We start from the raw sequence: 23070 nt of genomic DNA, 5'->3' as shown, positions 1-23070 counted from the left end.
AACCAATAATGTAGCACTCAATAATTTTGATTTTTTCTTTTTTTGACTTTACATTAACATTATTAAACATGTCTTGTGATTGGTAGGTCTATTTATCTTCCCTGTCAGAAGTGGGACTTTAGTTCATATTTTTTTTGTATTGAAGATTTTAATTTTGGCACAATGTTTTTCCACACGATTTTGTTCACACAGACTTATTTTACTTGTGTTAATACTTAATACTGTGTTTGTGTTTTGGAATGTGCATTGTTTTCTTTTGTATGTGGCTGACTTTTGGAGCTACACTTTCTTTTTGACGACTTAATTGGTTGAAGACCATTAATCTAGCACTTTTTATATTTTTTGTTTAACTTGACAAAACATACTTTAACATTTGTTGATTTGTATTTGTTGATTGGTAGGTCTGTTAACCCATCTGCCTGGTCAGCGCCAGAACCTTACTTTATATTTTGTTGTTTTATTGTATGTAGATTGATTGGTAGTTCTATTTAACAATCTGCCTGGTCAGAGCCAGAACCTTACTTTATATTATGTTGTATTGTATGTAGATTTTAAGTTTGGCATAATATTTTGTCCACACAGGTTTTGTTATTTTTATTTTGTTGGTAATTCATACTGTGATTGTTTTTTGAACATGCATTGTTTTATTATGTATGTGGCCTACTGTTGGAGCTACACTTTCTTTGTTAAGGAAGCTTTATATTATTTGTGTGTTCCCACTGTGTTGTGATTGGTAGGTCTATTATCTGTTAATTGTTTGTGTGTGCCCAATCATACTTGGGCCACCCCAGTAATAAAAAGTCTGGACATGCCACTGAAATGTATGTATTCATAAAGAACATAACTACGCAATAAACAAAAATCCCATCATGGGATCTGTCTTAATTGTTGTATTTTATCAATGTAACTTTGACTCTGTAGAAATTTGAGGCTTTTATACTACTGGTTTAGTGTGATATGACATTTTGACTTCATTATAGTAGGAAAAGCCTGTTACTTATACCACTAATGAAGGTGCTGTTGTGTTCAAGTGTTCCAGTGAGAGTGACAGTAAGCCAGCATGCACAATACCAGGACCCTGAAATCAAAGCAGAGGAATGCAATGCAGCCATCATTAATTACATTATTTAGACCTGTTCTTTCCTACGGTGACAAGTCAAAATGTCTTCGGTGAAAAAGGTCTTTTACAAGTATAAAGGGCTAATTTGCTGTGGTTGCATGTTTAAACCAGGGTGCTGCTTAATGTGGGTGTTTTCCTGCAAATAGCTCTCAGGTAGAGGGGAATACTTGAAATTATTTTTTAGGGATGTAAACATGTTGTCTTGCCCGAACCTCATTGATTTTAATTTCTTGTATACTGGGTTTATGGGGATAGCCACGACTAAATAATATTCACAATCTTATAAAGCTAAACATAAGAGATATTCCTACTTAAAGCAAGGGGGGGGGGGGGGTTGTAGAGTTTTACTAATTTTTGTTTATATGAATTACATCAGAACATCTGAGCTCATTTTGTACAGCATGTACTGCTGCTACGCTTGTCTATAGTCACTGCTTTTTTGACTTATTTTAAAGACAAATTACATTTCAAAATTTCAGCTTCAAAAAGGTGTTGCATGTATACACGTCTGTATTAGAATTCAGTGTGCCAATGTGCTGCAATAGCAGCAATCGGCACAATGACTATTATCCCCATATTTATTATTCTTCATCTTCCTCCACATTTCCGTCCCTCTACTATTCACGGCGCGTTGTCACTACATGCACATGAAATACATCAAAACGTGTGTAATGATCAGGAATGGCGTGCTATGACTTTTCTAAGAGATTTGCAGCGAGGTTTTCACAAAATCAACAAAAAACTGCGCAAAATTTCACATTGACTTTAATGGGAAATCTTTGGGAAATCGCTTAACATAGCTCAAAACCACCCCTCTTTGGGGCCATACCGATTCGTCATACTTTAATGTAGAAATATAATTAAAAGTTTAAACCGAAGACAAGACTTTGGCCTTTAATGGGCTGAATGGGCATTCTGATATCAAGCACGGTTTCTACCAAATCAAAGTTTATGTATCGTCCAATTTTCAGACCGTTTCAGATTTTCCAATGTGCGTGTATGGGGACGGAATATTAAGAGCCAGAGGGGAGGACAGAGGGTGAAGCTGCAGTACAATTCTCCAAAACATTTCCAAACAAATTGCTCTCTCCCCTATAGTTTTCACTCTTCATACATCATGGTTGGTTAAAATGTGGGAAAATTTGTGCCGGCCGCAGACACGTACCTATGGAATCCACCGGACTTAAACTTTTCGCTCTGGTTCCCTTTTTGTTACCTGCTCTGTGTCGCATATATTTGACACCACAAACATACAAACCACATCAATGCGTTCGCCAGTCTTTTATCTCTCTGGTGATGATATTATTTTGCCGTGTGGACTCACTAACCAAACAAACTCCTCCTCCTATCATGGAGACTCTTTACTGTAGGCCGTGTCAAACAGCAGATTTACTGTTAGCCAGTGTTATTCGGATGTGCACTGAGTAGTAGGCACACTGTCAACATTTCTTCTGGAATTTTCTAGTTTATTATTTTCTTTTAACTTTACTTTTGAAATTTAATTTGTCATGTTGTTTATTTTTGTTTTCAGAAACGGTCAAGATTATTACATGTCTTTCTGCAATACACCTGACCTACGATGATGACAAATATATTATTCACTCCTTCACACAGTTACAGTCCAGCTCACCTGCAGAGCAGCTGCCCCACATAATACATTCTTATAGCCTAACAGATTACATACCTTACTGATTACTGTTCATATGTTCATGTTCTTGCACTCTACAGTATGTTGGCACTCTTCTCCTTTGTACTGCAACTGCTGCAAAACAATTTTCTTCGGGATGAATACATTTTTCTCTTACTAAGTATGTTTTACTGTGTATTGTCTTTGTTCATCTTCTGTAATGTTAAAACATCACATTTCCATCACATGAAGAACGGAAAAGTTGAAATAAGTATATAATAAAATATGACCCTGTTATTGGTGGCTTGTATTCGTCTGACAAAATGACATCAACTCGGGGGCTTCTTGACTGAAGATTTGAATCTTAAAAAATATATATATATAATATATACTGACCTTTGACCTCCTTACCTTTGGATTTAGGAACCCACTTCATTCTGTCTTTGCCGAATTATGGATAAGAGCATCAGCATAATGTATCTGCATTTAAAAAATAAATAAATTCTTTGATTAGCCTACTAATATCTGCAAAAAATCTAAATAATGACAGTGTAAGATCTGGAACAGATTCAAACTTGGACATCCCATTTGATTTGGCCCAAACTGGAAACCAGCGAAAGGCAAAGGTACAAGACTGTGTACAGAAACAAGCATAGACTTCAGTGGTTTCAGCTCACTATAGCCGTTCGTGGGTTTGGTAAACATTTCCATGGTGACAGCGAGTTTCATCAGAGACATCGCTGTTGCGTTTGGATTGTGGATAGTGTAGTACTTCTCCATGACATTGTGAATAAAACCTGTTTTTCTTAAATTCATGTTGATTTCATACAGACCTCTGGCTTCTACAGGAGCAGAAACATTTGTTTCACAATCTCACCGCTTGCTTAAACTTCCAGGTTTACTTCCATGACTACTTTGTGTTGTTTTTCCTACTTGCTCCACCCGTGAAATCCCGCTCTGCCCGTAGACTTTACATTGTGGTTACGTCACAGGTTTGGAATCAGCTAGAAGGACATTTTTCAAATATAAAGTCCATGGATGTATAAATAATCAGAATAAAAAGAGTTATAACCGACTTTGCTTGCAGTTTGAGGTGTCCTGGCAGCAGTTTTACAGGCGTCTCTTTTACATTGGTGGCCATTCGCCAAACAGACCTCTATTCATTTATCTCCTAGTGCAAATACAATGTAGTAGGGCTGGCTCCGAATATTCAAATATTCATTCTTCAATTTTCAGTTTTGGGATTCGAATATTCATTTGTTTTTTGAAACAAATTCACTGTGGTGTTTTGTCAGTATTAAGCTGCTATCTAAATGTCCACTAAAGGCTGGATAATTTATGCAGTGCTATGTCACCCATCTCAGCCAAGAACTGAGAAATTTTGAGTTACAAGCAAGCAGTCTGATGTTTGTAGAGGCCTGTATGGTTATACTGTAGCAGCCTAGTGTCATTTCCAGGCGATTTGATAAAGTTAAAGATAGTACAGCTGTGCATAATGCCAATATAGTGAGTCACTGGCTGGCTGAGCATTCATTCACAAACACTGCAGCGGTTGTCACTTGCCAGACAGTCAAAAAGCCTTATTTCAAAAGCCTGCGGCAAAAAGTTTATTCTGATTCCGACTTTAGCTTCGAAGTGCAAAAAAATGGTATTCTATACAGCCCTATGGTATAGAAGTTAAGCATGAGACTTTTCTTTTTACAAACAAGTGCAGGAAATTACTGACACATGAACTGTACGAAGTGAAAAATAGGTGTGACAGCCATTGTGATGAAATTTAAAACACAAGAAAAATTATGACAGAGAAAGTTTGTTAAATAAATAAAAATGTTTTGTTGAGAAAGTGTGGGATTAAATAAGTGTATAATTTTTCCCACTCCTTTTCGGACATGTCAAAAAATAAAAATAAATCATGTGTTTTGTTAAGATGTATAGGTTATCATTGTTAGAGACATTTTGATTTACATACTTTCTCTTCTTGTTATTAACTGTTTGCATAGAATAATATTATACTGAATACTCTAAACAAGATAACTGGAGTCATTGCGTATCCTTGTCTGAGCACGGTGTGTTCCTGAGGGCATACATGCCCTCTCAGACCATTATTGTTTTCTGAATGACCTGATTTTCTGCTTTCTTTCACATATAAATTCACAATAAATTTCAAAGAAAGAAAAAAACACACCTAATGAAAACACATGGCCAAATGACATGTAAAACAGATTGGAGGGTTGAATGCCAATCCTGTAGCATTAGCTGTATATGTTTACACATTTTTTTATATTCTTTTTTATGTCATTTAATCTTTTATAAACATTTGTTATCCACTTATGTTTGTTTTCATTATCTGTTGCAGATTCACCAAACTTACAAATAAGATACAGTTCTTAGCAGTGAAAATATTGCCCATTTTCATAAAGACAAAAAGATCCAGACTTTACATTAACATTATTAAACATGTTAGGTTGTGATTGGTAGGTCTATTTATTAACCTGCCCAGTCAGAGGTGGGACCTTAGTTCATATGTTGTTGTGGTATTGTATAAAGATTTGAAGTTTGGCACTATTTTGTCACTACAATATTTTGTCCACACATGCTTATTTATTTAAATTTTGTTGAAACTTTATACTGTGACTATTCTTGAATGTACTTTGTTTTATTCTAGCTGACTTTTGGAACTATTACTTGTTTTGAGGACTTAACCTGTTGAGATCCATTAACACAGCACTAAATAATTCCGTTTTGTTGTTTTTACTTTACATTAACATTATTAAACGTGTTGTGATTGGTAGGTCTATTCTGCCCATCAGATTTGAAGTTTGGCAGAATATTTTGTCCATACAGATTGTTATTTTGTTGGTATTTCATACCGTGATTGTTTTTTTTTTCCGAATGTGCATTGTTTAGTTCTGTATGTAGCCAACTTTTGGAGCTGAAGTTTGTTTTTTGGTGATTTAAAAAATACAGTTTGGAAACATTATATTACATTTGTGTGGTGCCACTCTGTTGTGCTGGGATTGGTCTAGGTCTATCATGTGTTAAGATAACATCTTAAATACCTGACGTGTGTGTGTGTGTGTGTGTGTGTGTGTGTGTGTGTGTGAGTAATCTCTTACCCACACTATTGTTGCTGCTGCTATCAGATGAGATCAGGTTTGTCCAGTTTTAAACGGTTAAGGCAACTTTGTAGTTGTTATGGCAACTACAAGTTAATAGCTGAGATCTGGTTTCACAGTGACATCAGAAAAAAAAAAGGTCACATAGGGCAAGAAACACAAGTAATCCCAGCTATAGCCTACTCTTAGCTTTGTGTAGTTACAATCTTTTGTTGTAGCAAAAAAAAAATAAATCTTATGTGCTTTAATCAAATTTGAGAGCCAGAGGGGAGGACAGATTGGGAAGCTCCAGTACGTGTTTCTGCCTCAGCTAACCCTTGCTATTTTACCTAGCTTGCTAACTCAGATACTTGTATTAGTTAATTATTAACTCAATTCAGTTCATCCACAGGAGAACAGTGTGTATTAAACCTACATATCTGAATGAATTGCAAAACTTCCAAATAATGCTTCAACCAGTGTTTAAAAAGTTGATAAAACCAAATATTGTTTATATTGTAAAGAGTTAATCATTGTATTTTGGTAGTCACATAAAGTAGTGTTTGTTTTGTGTTGTATTTTTGTCTTGTTGTCTGGCTGTCTTATGTGGTGTTTTTCTGTCTGTTAAAAAGTAAAATATTAATAAAATGTTGATTAAAAAAAAAGGTTTCCTGGAAGATTACTTTGTAACCTGTATCTAATACAGTTACCTTGTGATTGTCATGACAGAAAATAAAATGATTTCTGCAGTTATAACTTCCCAGAGTTGTAAAAGTCTGTCATTATAAACCGCTGTGCTGTATTTTGGTTTCTGATCAACATGCATCACGAATGTTTTTCTCAAACTGGACTTCCTAGATCATATTTCATCCTCTCCCCTGGAGCAAATCCCCAACACAGCCACTAGTGTTATTTTCTAACAGGTAGCATTTATAAGGTGGTTCAAACTCTATTTCATACAGGTTCAGTTGTTTTAAAGCAACAGAACAAAATATATAATTAATGACTTAATGGTAAGTTCAGTTCTGTTGAAACACTATATGCAGAATGCTTTGACTGCTGCATTATCGTCTTCTCCACTGGTGACATTGTGGTTTTATTGCAAAACATTATTCTCCACTTGTGTTCAGCCACATTGATGTTTGCAGGCACCAAAAACTAAGTCTGTCCCATTGATGTCCACAGGGTGGCTGTCTTGTACCATTCAGTTGTTTGGTGAACCAAAGAGCAATAGAAAGATTAGATTCTGCCTTTATCCTGTTTGTTTAGTGTTCTCTTTCTGAAATGACCTGAAAATGCTAGTATGATTTAAATTAAATTATCAGAAATAGATGCTCTGAGGATAGAAGAGAGTTCAAACAGAAGACAGCAAATTATTATTTAGTTATGGCACAAAGCTAAAACAAAGTTGCAGAAGTTACTGTTTAGGATAGATATAGCCTGTGTGATGGTTGGGGTCGGCTGGTTGTGAGTTTCTGTTTTGTTTTCTAGTTTTCTAGTTCCTATTTTGTTTTCCACTGTCAGTTTCTCTGTTGGCCCTGCCTTTCTCTTTGTCTCCTGTCTTTTCCCCCCTTCCCCTCCTGCCTCCTACTGCCAGCTGACTACGCACACCTGCTGTCATTCCACCATCACCTCTCCCGCCGTGCACACCTGCCAGTCATCTACAATCAAGCCCAGTATTTGAACCCCGGATCTACTCACCATCTTTGCTTGATTGTTGTCTCAGCCACCCTTGTGACACTCGCTACAAGCTCTCTGAGAAAATCTTGTACTTACCTCTCCTTGTGTTTGTTCCCTGCAGCCATCATCTCCATCCCTCTCTGTTGACTCCAGTCAGCTGGCCTCACAGTTCGGTCCCCTCCTCACGGCTCCCTGCTCCATCCTGCTTCCGCTCCCGCTTCCAGCCTTCCCCTCTTCGATTCCTCTGCTCCCCGGACTCCAGTGCCTCCTCCTCGGTCCCCTTGGCCCCGGTTTCCCCGCACTCCCTCCTTCCCCAGTATCAGCCCACGTGCCCTCGCTCCTGTCCTTGGCGTCTGCCTCCCCACATTTCCTTCCCTCTGATTATTATTTAAATGAACCTGTTTTGTTGAGCTTTGCATTTGAGTCCGTTTTGTCTCCCTTGTAACAGACTGCCCTTTCTTCATTGTGTATTTCTTAAATGTGTTTGCCTTTTATAAATGTGCATAAAAAGAAATAAATGGGTTTGCAAAAAGGACAGAATTCAAAAGATGGGTGTGAAATACGTAAATATTTTAAGTTTTAAAATTGATTCCCCATAAAACACAATTGTAGTGGGGTCCCAAATTGTCCCACTATATCATATACACAGGACAACATTTTGGAGAAATGTGTATACAACAATGCATATTACATATTGATGGTTTGATACAGCCATAAGAAATGGCACTTTAAAGCTAAAATGGTTAGTCATTTATTGTATATTGTTCAAAACCCCTCTGCAATCTTTAGTAAATGTTGTGGTATTGAGTTTCTGTGAAAATGTGATTTTGATAATTAAATATATGATAAATAAATTACCTATGAAACTCAAATATATTCCACAAACAACTTTAGTCCTCATAATGTTCCTTTTTAATCAACAGATTTATTAATGAAATTAAATTCTATCTTTGTTTTTGAAGCATTTAAACATTACGGGACTGTTCTAAGCAGTACTCTCTCACTCTCAGGTTTGTTTATTTTAGATTAGATTTGATCAGTATTTGTGGCGTTCTCAGCTGTATTGTAACGAACTAATGTTATACAACTGCCTGTATGAATCTTTGTATTCAATAAAGTTAAAAAAAAAAAAAAGAGGGTGGAGACATGTTGGTCTATTACATTCTTGCTTGTCACGGAAGTGTTGCAACAGGGAAGTAGCTTCAGGGATAGCTGTTGACGATCACTCAGATAAAGACAGCACTGGTATAACTTCCAGTGCGTGGTGCAGTATTTATCTCAGCAAATGTTTTAGTAAATAGATGACTGGTCAGTTTCTGTTCAGAATAACATCACACCTCTCCAGGAGAGATGACCAGCAGCTAAAATCCAGTCTGATAAGACATACAGGAACATCAAAAGGTGAGAACTTCACTGTCTGCTTACTCTTTGTATGCTTTGACATAAGCTTTTGTGTATGTAAAAACTGAACAATGACTTCCATTAAATCTCACATTGTGAATGTTACCTATGTCAGCTGCTGTGGTAGCATTTGTATAAAATATCAGCACTGCTCATGGTTATTATTTCTGTGTCAAAAGCTTCTGGCAGGAAATAGCTCAATGTATCAGTCGGTGAAGTAAAGGTAGAGGTAGAGTAAAACACAGTCTGTACATGACCACAGAGATTTAAGTGTAGTATCTCAGTGGTTCTCAACCGGTGGGGCCCGCCCCCCTGGGGGGGCGCGGACACTCTCCTGGGGGGGCGCGAGTAGGCTACAGGATGGGAGAAAAAAAATAAATAAATCACGTAATGTAATGTAACTACACGTCGCTCGGTCGTGGCTGGGTAGCGTTGCATTTCCTCCCCGACTCATTTCCTGGTTATCCTTCTCCATAGACAACATGAACTCAAGGAGATAATTAACTTCTCCTGCTCCAGATCTCCCACCGTGGTCAGAAAGAACAGAGGAGACACTTTGTTTCTCTCACTATGACTCTAAAGCTAAACGCCGTCACTCTCTCACTTCCCTCTCTACCACACACACACACACACACACACACACACACACACACACACACACACACACACACACACACACACACACACACACACACACACATGCTGGCTCACGCACACACCAGTGCACAAGTATAAACATCAGGCCACTTACGTAGGCTATGGAGAAAGCTCTGTGTGGAGCCTCCGCACAACTGTAAAACAAGTCATCCTCCTGGCGACTTTTTTTGTCAAAAGTGACTAGCGATAAATCTAGCGACTTTTACTGGTGTTATTGGAGACTTTTGTGGTGTTTGGAGATTCGAAAACACGTATCACTCTGCAGTTATGTGCTCAACGAGCAGCGGGTGCTGCCGTGAGCCCCTCCCCCGTCCAAAAGCCCTCACAGGCGGTGTTGCCAACTTAGCGACTTTGTCGCTAGATTTAGCGACTTTTCAGACCCCCTTTGCAACTTTTTTTCAAAAGCGACTAGCGACAAATCTGGCGACTTTCTGTAGAAAAGTCGCCAGTATTGTCCAGCGAGCACGCGAGGTATTTCTCTCCTGTAGCCGCCTTCTGTTCTGTGACAGAGGAGCAGCGGAGCAGCCTCTCCCCTCTCTCCTCATGTGTAGCAGCTCTGCGCACAGTGTGCAGGTAGTTAGAAGGGGAGGGGGGACAGGGTGTGCGGGTGCTGGTGTAGGTAGGAGAGACAGCGGGACGTGACGGGAGAAAGACTCCGCTGAGCTGGCCTGGACCTGGGCAAGCCAGCCTTCTTTGAGAATTCTTTATCGATCTTTTTCCCTCCCTTTGTAGAATAACATTTTTTTACTTCAAAGATAGGCTACCTAAGTAATAATTATAAGGTAAAATAAATTCATGTATTGAAATTTGATTATTTGGCTAAAGAGTTCTATTTCTTTTTATCTACCTTGCTGACAAAACCACTAAGCTTTATACAAACGATTGCGTAATGACGTCAACAATATGCAAATGAGCGTATGACGTCATCAAACGACTTCTAGCGACTTTTGGAGCTGGTGCTAGCGACTTTCATTGGAAAAGAGTTGGCAACACTGCTCACAGGCGGTCAGTCTCTTAGTAGCCTCGCGCAGCAGTCCCAGCCTGCAGAGAGGAGACACACACCACTCCGCGTCCAGGCTGCACACACGCACACATCGTTACATTATAGCCTCAATTTATTGAAAACACAATTAATCCACATCCAAATTATTTCAAAACCAAACAAAAATAGAGAGATTTCTAGTGAGGACCAACAAGGCAACCGACGCACCACCAGCTGCAAAAAGCTTTGAAGGTACATTGAAGCATACCTGGCTCAGGTCTCACATTAACATCACCTACCTGCAAGCTTCTGTCAAAAATGCAGATGATATGCCTACTGTTAGGCCTAGTAATAATAACAGTAATAAAGCATGAATTCATATCAGAGGTCTGGTGCCAATTCCCAATTATAGCAATAGCCTAGTAATGATAATAGGCCTACTACTACTCATGATAATAATAATAATAATAATAATAATAATAATAATAATAATGCCTGCAAGCTCACATTAGAAGTCTGGTGCTACTGCCAATTATAACAATAGCCTAGTAATGATAATAGGCCTATCTACCGCTACTGATGACAATAATAACAACAATAATAATAATAATAATAATAATAATAATAATAATAATAATAATAATAATAATAATAATAATGATAATGTGGGCCTAAAAATAATAGCCTAGCCTAGGGCTATCTATCTATCTATCTATCTATCTATCTATCTATCTATCTATCTATCTATCTATGCAAGGTGGTGTAGTGGGGGTGGCGCCGGGAAGGGGGGGCCCAACTGCAATGAACCAGCTTTGGGGGGGCCCAGCTTGCAAAAGGTTGAGAACCCAGGTAGTATCTGACCCCCCCCCCCCCACTATATATCTATCAGAATGGGTGGTGGCTGACATGCACAGACGGCAGGGAAAAGAAAAGCATGCAATTAACCATTTAAATACTAAATTTTAAATCTTTTTTAAAATTCTGTTGACACATTGATGAGACAAATTACCTAAAATTTTAAGTAATCCCCTTGCTTACACTTTTATAATACACTTTCTTGTTTTGTTTCTTTTCTTTTTAAGATTTCATCAGGATTTGTGGCAGTCATGTTCTCAGTTGTATTGTAATAAACTCATGTTATAAAGATGCCTGTTTAAATCTTTGTATTCAATAAAGTACAAGAAAAAAAAGAGGGTGCATGTTGGTCTATTACATTCTCGCTTGTCACGAAAGTTGTGCGACAGGGATGGGCTGAACTTTCAGGGATAGGTGTGTTGGCGATCACTAAAGTAAAGACAGCACAGGACTCTTAGTGCATAGTGCAGTGTTCATCTCAGCAAAAGTTTCAGTAAATAAATGACAGTTAAATTTCTGTTCAAAATAACATCACACCCCTCATCTTCCAGGAGAGAAGACCAGCAGCTAAAATCCAGTCTGATGAGGCGTACAGGAACATCAAAAGGTGAGAAATTCACTGGCTGCTCATTCCCTGTGTGGTTTGAAGTAAGCTTTTGTGTATGTAAAAACTGAACAATGACTTCCATTAAATCTCACATTGTGAATTTTAACTGTCAGCTGCTGTGGTAAGCATTTGTATTATTATGTGGTATCATCTTGGTTATTATTTCTGTGTCAAAAGCTTTTGGCAGGAAATGGCTCAATGTATCAGTCGGTGAAGTAAAGGTAGAGGTAGAGTAAAACACAGTATTCTGACACTATTCAGATGTAGACATGACTGGACATTACCACAGAAATGTAAGCGTAGTATCCAAACCACACACTATCTATCAGAATGGGTGGTGGCTGACAAGCACGGACTGCAGGAAAAAGAAAAGCTAGCAAATAATTAAATGATGTATCTGGTTCTGAGACTAAATGTACCAATACTATTAAAATACCACTGTACAGAATGTTATTTACATAGAAGCTGTATACACCAGTAAAGCAATCTAACATATGTTCAATGATTAGGAGAAATAGAAATAAATTAAAGAAAAGCATGCAAAGAAGTTGGCCTTTTTCATTAGGAGATTCTACCAGGCTTACTTACAGATATTTTATATTTATTAGATACTTTAAGAGTTTAACAAACACACGCAATGGTGTACATGAGAGTGAATTTCAAATAATTTGACTACAAATTGTGAAAGTCTTTGCCATTCAAACCATCAACCTTCCTTTTACAGTCCCCTTAATTACCAAGTATTTACCTGGTAATTATATGGTAATAATATTACATTATTAAGTAACTACCACTGGTAATAGGTAGGTAATTATAGAGAAACTACAATGGGTAGTCATAATAGAAAGTATTCATAAGTACTGGATATGTTCTTGTAGATGTGTTCACAATTTACTCAGTACGTAGGCGGAAACTGGACCGTAAAAGGAAGTCCTGTTTGTTCAAGGTTGTTACCAAGATATTACCATACCAATTGTAATAAATTATTCATTAAATAAATTGAAACTGGACTGTAAAAGGATGACTGTTTGTTCCCAGGATATAACAGGATATTACCATCAAACTTTTAATAGATTACCAGTAGCCCTTAACATTACACTTATGTTAGTTTTTGTGTAATAAACATGATTATGTGCTAACTTCTCAGAATGTATGCTAGCTACAGTAGATATCAAACAAAAGCCACAGACAATATTGCATTAAGTTGCTGTCAGCTGTAAACTCACCACTTAAAAATATCAACAATTATAATACCTTTTATTTACAAAGCACTTATTTTTCATTACAATCAAGTAAAAAGACAATAAGCAAACAATTAAAGACTACTTTATGAATATATAAAAAAGATGAACAGTAAATGCAATAAAAAAGCAAGTAGGAATGAACAACAAAGTTAGGGCATCTCAGGTGGCTAGGGTGTGTAGCATCCCCGGCTAGCAATGGCAAACTCTCAAACTGAAGGTCTATGAAGATTTTATTTACAATAGACTACTTACACTTACACACAGTAACAGTTATCATATTCACAAACACACACAGAGCTGAGTGAGAAACAAAAAAGCTTTCATAATGCTGCACATTCTCAAAGATAAACATCAGCCATAAATATTTATTATACAATGAAAGCAAATTAGACAATAAGGCTTGTAGTGTTCCCATGCAGTACATCTAAGCTCTGATTAAACACCAAGTTAAACCGCAGCCAATGAAGACCGAGTCGCAGTACGGTTGCCCATTTACTGTTACACTTCCTCATTAACATGGTGGTGAAAACTAAATAGACATTACAAAAAATATTCAGTCTGTTCTAACATAATTTACTTTCTTGCACAGTAGTTCGCTGTTACCATTACTACTTACGTTGCTGTCAGCTTGTATACAGTTGTAAGTAAACACATTTTTGAAATAACTTATTAAACATACTTTTTAACAAAATTGTTGCTCATATATGATCTTTAACATGTTCACTGTCAATTAGATAAACTTATGGCATTTCCACTATGAGGTTTTCTGGTGAAAATAGAAAAAGGTAGTTTTGCATTCATCAGCACATATTCATGTTTATTACACAGAAACTATGAGAAGCGTAATGTAAAGTACTACCGAATAATCTATTACAAGTTATATGGTAATATCCTGGTAATTACCTGGGAACAAACAATACTTCCTTTTACAGTCCAGTTTTAACTTAATTAAAGGGTATATATTATGTTTTTCATAGTTATGTTTTGGAACCTATATGGTACAAGTTGGTGTTGACTGAACAAATAAAGTGAGTAATCTATTATAATTTGTATGTTAATATCCTGGCAACAACCTTGAAACAAACAAGTCATCCTTTTACAGTCCAGTTTCCGCCTACGTACTGAGTAAATTGTGAACACATTTACAAGAACATACCCAGCAGTTATGAAGATTTTCTTTCATGGCTTACCAAGAGATAAACTGTCCACCCAGTGGGTGTTACCAGGTAAGTGCTGATGTAATGTTTTATATTTTCTAAGGTAAATCAAATAAAGCTCATATAGCCATGAACAATAACTTTTTAAAACTTAGTAATTATTTGGAAAGTACTTTCTAAATTCATAGAAAGCACACACTAAAACTTGGGCTGTTACAAAATAAACCCTGGATAACTTAATTGGTACATTTTATTGCTGGGTAATTGAGGGGTTATTTCTTAGGATTAGTTTTCGAAGAACAATTTTATCTGAGTTCATACCATCCTAAACCGGTCAGAACCACATGGTACTTTGGTGAATTGATGAGTATTACTTGAGATTTTACCTCGTACTTTAACTGTGGTTTATCTATAATTACTTACTTATTACCAGTGATGGTTACCTAATAATGTAATAGTATTACCATGTAATTACCAGATGAATACTAAATTAAGTGGACTGTAAAATGAAGGGTTACCAAAAAATGGCATATTTTTATTTAACCTTTATTTATCCAGTTAAGTCGATTGAGAACATATTCTAATTTGCAGCGCAGACCTGTCACATTCACACAGTTCCACATTCATACCTGGAAGCTGCCAAGTACAACCACAGTCTGATCTGCTGGCCACAGAGTTTTTTTTGGGGGGGTATAAGGGCCCTTGCTCAAGGGCACCTCAGAATAAAACACCCTGAAATGCAGTTTAATTTGAAAAAAGTTATTATAAAGTAAAATACAAAATAAAATACATACGTTGTTATAAAGTTATATAACTTATAAAGCACGATCTTCAGGTACCAGTAGAATTATGAATTACATATTATTATGCATGCATCATTATGTTGGGAGATCATTTTTACCTGTGAGAACACATCTTTACTTACTATGTACTTACTGTCCTTTCATTATTTTAATCTTTTACTTAACTGTTTAATTTTTAGTGGATCCAACATGACCACAACAAAGCCACCATCTCAGCCCATTGAAAAATGGACCGAGAAAGACGTCCACTTGTGGCTGATGACAGAGGTCAAAGTTCATGAGACTTGTGCAGACAAATTCTATGAAGAGGAAGTGTCCGGAGACATTTTAGTTGAGCTTGAAAAGAAAGATATATTGGGATTGGGAATAAAGCATGGTCCTGCTGTAAAAATCATATCTTATCTAGAAAGGCTTAAGGAAGGATCACAGCATGTGTCGCAGTTCCCACCATATGTGGAAAATTGGACAAAGGAGCAAGTGACCCAGTGGTTACTGGAGCATGTCAACATATATAGCAAATATGCAGAACGGCTTCATGAAGAAGATGTGTCTGGAGATTGCCTTGTTTGCTTCAACAACCAGGATTTTCTGGACTTGGAAGTCAAAGGCGGTCCTGCTGTGAAGATCCTGAAAAAACTTGGTCAGTTGAAAAACAATTCAGAACCGACACTGAAACCCATCCCTCACACCAGCACAGATCAAACAGAAGCTGCAAAACCCACTCAACCTGAACTGAGTCTGGCTCAGGCCGTAGCAACTAAACAACCAGAATCACAAAACAAAATTGAATCAAAAACAGACGAACTGGTGGAAAAAGACTTTGAAAAGTTTCAGGTCCAATTCAAGAAAGCTTCAGAGAAGGAGGAAATTCATCAGCCAAAGCCAAAGGACTTGGGGGCCAGGAGAAAAGAAACCACCAGGGTAAAGTTTATATTATCTTTTCTATTAACTTTATACTTATTAAAGTAAAAATAAAGGGACTTATCAGCACAATGTACTTAAATCTACTTAACATCTGTTCAAGGTGGAGATTTAAACTCTAATATGATGCTGGATAGCTTAATGAATAATAATGCATCATATTTTAATTGTAGAATCTGTATCAACAACTTTGTCAGGTAAATGTACTACTACAATGTTATGAAGTAGAAGTACAAAGTACATCAGTAGTATACAGTTAAGGTGTATATTAAGTGCTTTGAGGGCCTTCTATTATTATTATTATTATTATTATTATTATTATTATTATTAATAATCATTATTATCGTTATTTTGGGGCACAATGGTTCTGGAGAAAGCTGCAAGCAGAAATACCACAGACCAAGCAGTCAGCCCATTCCAAACAGGCGCATTTTAAACTGGCACTAGTTTGAAATAACATCACAAGACAAAAACTAAGTTTTTGTGCATTTTTAAAACACATAAAGGTATAAACCCTCAGGATTTTAACAGATGTAGACAGCAATTACTGTGTATACGTTACACTAAACAATTTACATCTGTTTCCTCCTGCAGACCACTGTTCTACCAGAGATACCCAAGATCACTGTGGCAATCCAGAAAACCCTTGACAACCTTTTAAAAGACGACCTAAAAAGATTTCATTTCCATGAATACACTAAATCCACAAATACGTCGATTCCGAAAGGTAAACTGGAAGGCAAGGACACCATGGACACCGCTAAATTAATGACTGAACACTATGGAGAGAAGGAGGCTTTACGAGTCACAATAGACATTCTACGAAATATTGATCAGCGTGAACTTGCTCTTCAGCTGGAGAACAGGATGGGTAAGACAACGTAAAAATATATTCAAATAGTCTAGTTGCATCAGCATGGCCTAAACATAATTTTTTTGCAGTTAATATTTTTCTAATAATCTGCATTATTTTGTTAAGTGTTCTGTAGTAATTTTGCTGATATATACTGACTCACATTTTATTAAATGCTGGAAATTACTATCAACGAATCCCAAAACCAGTAAATGAATTGATCCTAGAAACAAGAATTACCTAATTAATCAAAGCCTATATCTTCTACCTGTATTTATTACCATGGACGCTAGTTTATTTTGACTCAATCCCACACACACCCTTCTCCTGCCCAAATACTCACAAAAGCATCAAATGTGGATTCTCTACCACTGAAAATAGTCCCCAGCAAATGCACAATTTTATCCTGTTTTTTTTTTATTTTTTTTATAAAAACTACAGCGATCAGCTGTTTTAAGATATTACTAAACCTAAAAAAAAAACTATTATATATTTGTACGGGTGTTTTTTTCTTCAGTAGGAACCAGTAGGGTTGAAATTGAGAGACATATACAGGGTGGGAAAGTCAGAAGCAATGACATATTGGTTTTCCTTTTCATAGGGTTTGCTGACAATACCAACATTTAGGACAACAAATGCCTTAACATAAAATGTGTTTTATGTTTTCTTTTACTCAATAATGCATTTATTTTACTGTTCATACAGGTCAACTGGAGCAGTGGTGTCTCTCAAAAGAAGTGATAAAGAAAGAAGCAAACCAGGGAGACAAACTAAAGAATTTGTTAACTTGTGGTGGGAACTCACTGGACCACTATGGCAGATTTGTTGTTGTTGTGAACAAGAGCAGTCCAGAACAAGTGCAGTATCTCCAGTTTTTGAGTAAGCTGAAACTGTTCTGTGTGCTAGACTTTGACCCCAGCTCTGTTGCTCCAGGTGGACTGTGTCATTCCTACAGAGAGTCAAGGGTGGCCAATCTGCATACCCCATCACAATATCAAGGACAGACTGACTCAGTGATTCAGAGCCTTAACCTCTACAAACAGACCAGTTGGGTCTTCTGCAATGGCAGAAATGACCTTGACAGTGACTCAGACAAGGAATTAGACTATACCAACTGGCTGAAGAAATCTTGCAAAGGTGTAGAGAACTTGGTTTCATTTGTTTGCAACCCTGAGGTGCTTCCCGCTGGAAGATGCCTCATCCTATTCCTCCTACTTTCACCTGTGGACACTGAGAAAGACCCAATCTTTGAGATCTACAAGGCCTTTATAAAAGAGACTGAAGAGGAAAGCATCATCACTATTTGTGGACTTCAGAGCATGTATGAAAAATGGAAGGAGATGATACAAGAAATGTCTGGCTCCGACATCGACCCACGATCTATATATGAGCTGACCCTCAGCGAGGTCAATGGAACAGTAATGGCACTGGGACCATTCAATCAGTCATCTGGAAGGTTGCTCCCCTCTTCTGACTCCAGTTTTGTTGTTCTAAAGCAGAAGGACGAAGACTTATTAACAGCTCTAGATATTCTTTGTCTGAATCAGTGTGAAAACATTTATGATGAAAACAGTCCAGAGTTTCATGACTTCAGAATCAAAGTTGAGGAAGAATTCTACAGAGGAGGCAAAGTCAAATGGTGGAACTTCTACTTCTGTGACAAAGACAAAGACAAGCCATTTGTCAAGCGGGACAAGTATGAAAATGTGAAGAAGATGATTACGTTTCACTTGAGAGATTCAAAAGACATGTGCGTTCTGTTCAATCTGTTTCACCATCCAGGCTGTGGTGGTAGCACCTTAGCAATGCATTTGATGTGGGATCTTCGTCAAGAGTCCAGATGTGCCGTTTTGAAAGACAATACACATCCAAAAGCAGACGTTGCCATCCAAGTCATTAAACTGATGAATCTTGAAAGCGAGAGACCTTCTCCAGTTTTGCTGTTAGTTGATGACTCAAAGGAAACAGAGAATCCTTATGAACTTGTAACCAGCATCCGTCAAGCTGTAGAGGATTACTGTAGCATAAATGTGGATGATGAAAAAAATTGCAAAGTCATAATCCTCAACTGTGTTCGTTCCAATAGCCCAAAGGAGCAATACAAACGACACAATCCAAGTCAATTCATTACTGCTTCCTTGACTAAAGAAGAACAAAATAATTTTGAGAAAAAACTCAAAGAGCTCAAAGAAATTCATGAAAAACCTGAAAACTTTTACAGCTTCATGATTATGAAGAGCAATTTTGACAAGAAGTACATTGATGATCTTGCCCGTAACACATTGGAGAACTTTGATTTCAGCTCAAAGGAGGCCCGACTGTTTGCTTTTCTGGCGTTACTGAACACCTATGTGGCAGAATCTGAAATCTCTCTCTCACTCTGTGAAGATTTTTTAGGGATGAAAGTAATTCACTGGAAAGAGGATAGTGTAATGGACAGGATGAAGCAATATTCAAACACTCTCATCATAGACAAAGTTGAAGAATGGGGAGGATACAAAGGAATCCGAATCCTTCATCACTCCATAGCATCTGCATGCCTGGAAGAGTTGGAGAGAAGCTGCTTTTTAAAAGTAAGTAATATCACTATGGAGATTCTTCACTGTGATCTGTTCTTCAATGTTGGAGTTGCCAAACACAGAGACTCAATTCAACAAATGTTGATTAAAAGGCAGAGAAAGAAAGATGGAGTAGAGAAAGAACAATTTTCTCCTCTCATAGATAAAATCCACAACCAGGAAGGGAAACAAACTGTCCAAAAAATCTTTGTGAAAGCATCATCCAGGTTTGTGACAAGTGCATCTATTCCTCAGGCACTGGCGAGATATTTGTACATCAAAGAAAGTGACTTTCCAGAAGCTGGAAAATGGGCCGAAACTGCCAAGAACATTAAAGAAAACAAATGCACATTGGACACAATTGGGCAGGTTCACAAAAGCAATTTAACATCCAACAACAACAGAGAAAAACAGGCGACATCACACAATCCAGAAGACTTAAACACAAACATTAAAATAGCGGATAATGCTATCAGAGCGTTTAAAAGGGCTCAAGAGCTGGCAAATACAGAGGATGAACCTGAGGAGGAAGTTTCTGATGATGCATCAGATGACTATCAAGGACAGTCATTAGTCTATGGCTATGTGGGTGTGCTGGAAATAGCTTTTCTGGTATTTGAGATATTGAGCAGATTGCCATTCTTTGAGGGAAATGATCCGATGAGGAAGAAGTACTTCCAGAGTTTCCTTCAACAAAAAATCCCAATCACCAGTGTGCATAAAGAAGAGAATGAGATCAACAACAGATACGTGGAGATCATCAAAGGGCATGAACCGTTTCTCCTCAGTTTGAAAACTGAAGTAAAAGAAACATTTGACCTTGTTAACCGTTACTTCACGTATACAAAAGGGAACAATGAACAATATGATTTAAAGAATCGTTGGATCGTCTGTGGTCTTTTTAAAAAGTATGTAGCTCTTTTTTGCAGTGCACCAGAAGACATGAAAAAAGAACGACAACACAATCCTAATCTCAATTTGGAAATCGACATTCATGAAAAAAGATTGTTTCTTGAAGGTAAACAAGCAGATACATTTGCAGGGATTCTTCAGCATTTGGACAAACCTGCCGAAGAGATTGAGAGGATCACAGAATGCTATGCATTCTTACAACAACAACAATTCATCAACAAAAAACAAAAGACGAAGGAAACAATCAATTACATTTTGTCAAACATAGTTCTTTACCTTTTGAAACCAAAATCTAAACATGTCAAGAGTTACAGCCAACTCTCTGATCTACTTTTGAAAACACTGCAAGATGTAGGACTTGGGTATCCCTTCCCAGACCCGTACTACCTGGCTCTGCTGTTACTCTGGCCAAGTCCAACTGAGAAAAACTCTGATATTGGGACCTATGTGACTGCAATTCGAAACTCATCCCGCAAACATCTGGCAAAACATTGTGGAAAGAAGGGCACAATTGCCCACTTCTACTTAGGAAAAGGAGAAGGACTTGATAGGTTTGTTTCTAAACGTAAATTGGATTGGACCTTTAAAATTCCTCGTGATATCTTGGCACAACTGTGGTGGAACGGCGACATATTTAAGGAACAGCAAATCACTAGCCGCCTTCATAGAGTCAGTGGAATCACTGAGGAAGGACAGGTGTTCGCCAATTATGGCACACTGAAAATCCCTGTTCGTCCTGCTCTTATTGGTGGAATACGACATGGTTTCAGTAGAGAAAAGGTTTCTTTCTACCTTGGTTTTGCGATTAATGGACTCCTGGCATATGACATCCAGTATGAAAACTAGGGTAGTTGATCGGATACAAAAGTGCAACACAAGCACAGAGACATGAACTGTACAGTGTGAAAATAGGTGTGGTATCCAGTGACTCACTGTGATGGAATTTCAAACACACCTCATAAAAACATGATCAAACGAAAAGTAAGACAGACTGCAAGGTCAAATTCCAATGCTGTAGGTCTAGCTGCATATGTATGTTTTATATTATTTTTATGCCATTTAATGTTTTATAAACATTTGTCATCCACTTTAAGGAGTTTTTGTTTTTTGATTTTGTTGTCGGATGTGGCAAACTTGCCAAACGTTCTCCTATTCATTTATCTGCAAGTGCAAATATAATATAGTGTTTAAGTGTATGTACACAAGCACTGACTCATGAACTGTACAAAGTGAAAAAACAGGTGTGGCAGGCAATGTGATGGAAAAACACACCTCATAAAAACATATGACATGTAGGACAGATTGTAGGGTTGAATGTTAATCCTGTAGCACTAGCTGTATATGTTTTTATACTCTTTTTATGCAATATAATCTTTTTTTTTAACATTTGTTATCCACTTTTGTTGGTTTGTTTTTGTTATCTGTTGCAGATTTATCTAAATGCTATAAATGTATATACAAGTACAACTCACAGTGAAACTATTGCTCATTTAAATTAAGAAAAAGATGGAGGCCTGGATCTCCCAAATCCCAGTTAAGAACCATTAATCTAGCATTCAACTCTTAATTTTTGTTATTACTTCGCATTAACATTATGAAACACACATTGTTAAACATTATTGAACAGATAAGGGTAATGGTGAAAATGGAATTAATATCTTCTGTTCTCATGTGAGAAATGTGATTGATTGTGGACACCAAGTTCTCCATAAGGACATGGTTTTGCCGTAGTAAATTGTTTTCCAGCTTGAAATGTATCAGGGAGTGGTCATCTGAATTGTTGTATCATATGTAGATTTGAAGAATTGTACCATTTTGTCATTATGGTATTTTGTCTTCACAGGCTTATTTATTTTCATTTTGTTTGTACTTTATATTGTGATTGTATTTTTGAATGTGCATTGTTTTATTTGGCATATAACCTACCTTTGGAGCTACAGTTTTTTTAAGACAACCTGTTGATAACCAATAATCTAGCACTCAATAATTTAGATTTTTTTTTGTGACTTTACATTAACATTATTAAACATGTTGCATTGTGATTGGTAGGTCTATTTATTAGATGTATGTCTGTCAGATGTGGGACTTTAGTTCATATTTCTTTTGCATTGTAGATTTTAATTTTGGCACAATTCTTTTCCACACAATTTTGTTCACAGACTTATTTTAATTTTGTTAATACTTTATACTGTGATTGTGTTTTGGAATGTGCATTGTTTTCTTTTGAATGTGGCTGACTTTTGGAGCTACACTTTATTTTTGATGACTTAATTGGTTGAAGACCATTAGTCTAGCATTTTTTATATTTTTTGTTTGACTTGACAATAACATACTGTAACATTTGTTGATTTGTAGGTCTATTAACCCATCTGCCTGGTCAGAGCCAGAACCTTACTTTATTTTATGTTGTATTGTATGTAGATTTTAAGTTTGGCATAATATTTTGTCCACACAGGTTTTGTTATTTTGTTGGTAAGTCATACTGTGATTGTTTTTTGAATGTGCATTGTTTTATTATGTACAGGATGTGGCCTACTGTTGGAGCTACACTTTCTTTGTTAAGACTTTAAGAATAAAGTTTGGAAGCTTTATATTACA

At 37.0% G+C, this 23070-nt stretch overlaps 1 protein-coding gene across 1 annotated transcript; it reads left to right on the top strand.

Annotated features, from left to right (window-relative positions):
• The first annotated feature begins 8759 nt into the window (after positions 1-8759).
• Positions 8760-23070, top strand: LOC116059139 (sterile alpha motif domain-containing protein 9-like). Its single transcript, XM_031312098.2, has 6 exons — positions 8760-8923; positions 11739-11851; positions 11969-12024; positions 15408-16149; positions 16744-17020; positions 17708-23070. Exons 1-6 carry the CDS (start codon positions 8824-8826, stop codon positions 21316-21318), a joined length of 4899 nt encoding a protein of 1632 aa, XP_031167958.2. The 5' UTR covers positions 8760-8823; the 3' UTR covers positions 21319-23070.

Source organism: Sander lucioperca, chromosome 11, assembly GCF_008315115.2.
Source record: "Sander lucioperca isolate FBNREF2018 chromosome 11, SLUC_FBN_1.2, whole genome shotgun sequence".
Lineage (NCBI taxonomy): Eukaryota > Metazoa > Chordata > Actinopteri > Perciformes > Percidae > Sander > Sander lucioperca.
The sequence above is the reverse complement of the archived record's forward strand: the minus strand, read 5'-3'. Positions and strand labels throughout refer to the sequence as shown.

Bases quoted from the DNA above. Each gene is read 5' to 3' on its own strand.
- LOC116059139 (XM_031312098.2), top strand. From the start codon at position 8,824: ATGACTGGTCAGTTTCTGTTCAGAATAACATCACACCTCTCCAGGAGA. The intron at 8,924-11,738 runs GTGAGAACTTCA...TATTCAATAAAG, and splicing joins ACATACAGGAACATCAAAAG to TACAAGAAAAAAAAGAGGGT. The intron at 12,025-15,407 runs GTGAGAAATTCA...TTTAATTTTTAG, and splicing joins GCGTACAGGAACATCAAAAG to TGGATCCAACATGACCACAA.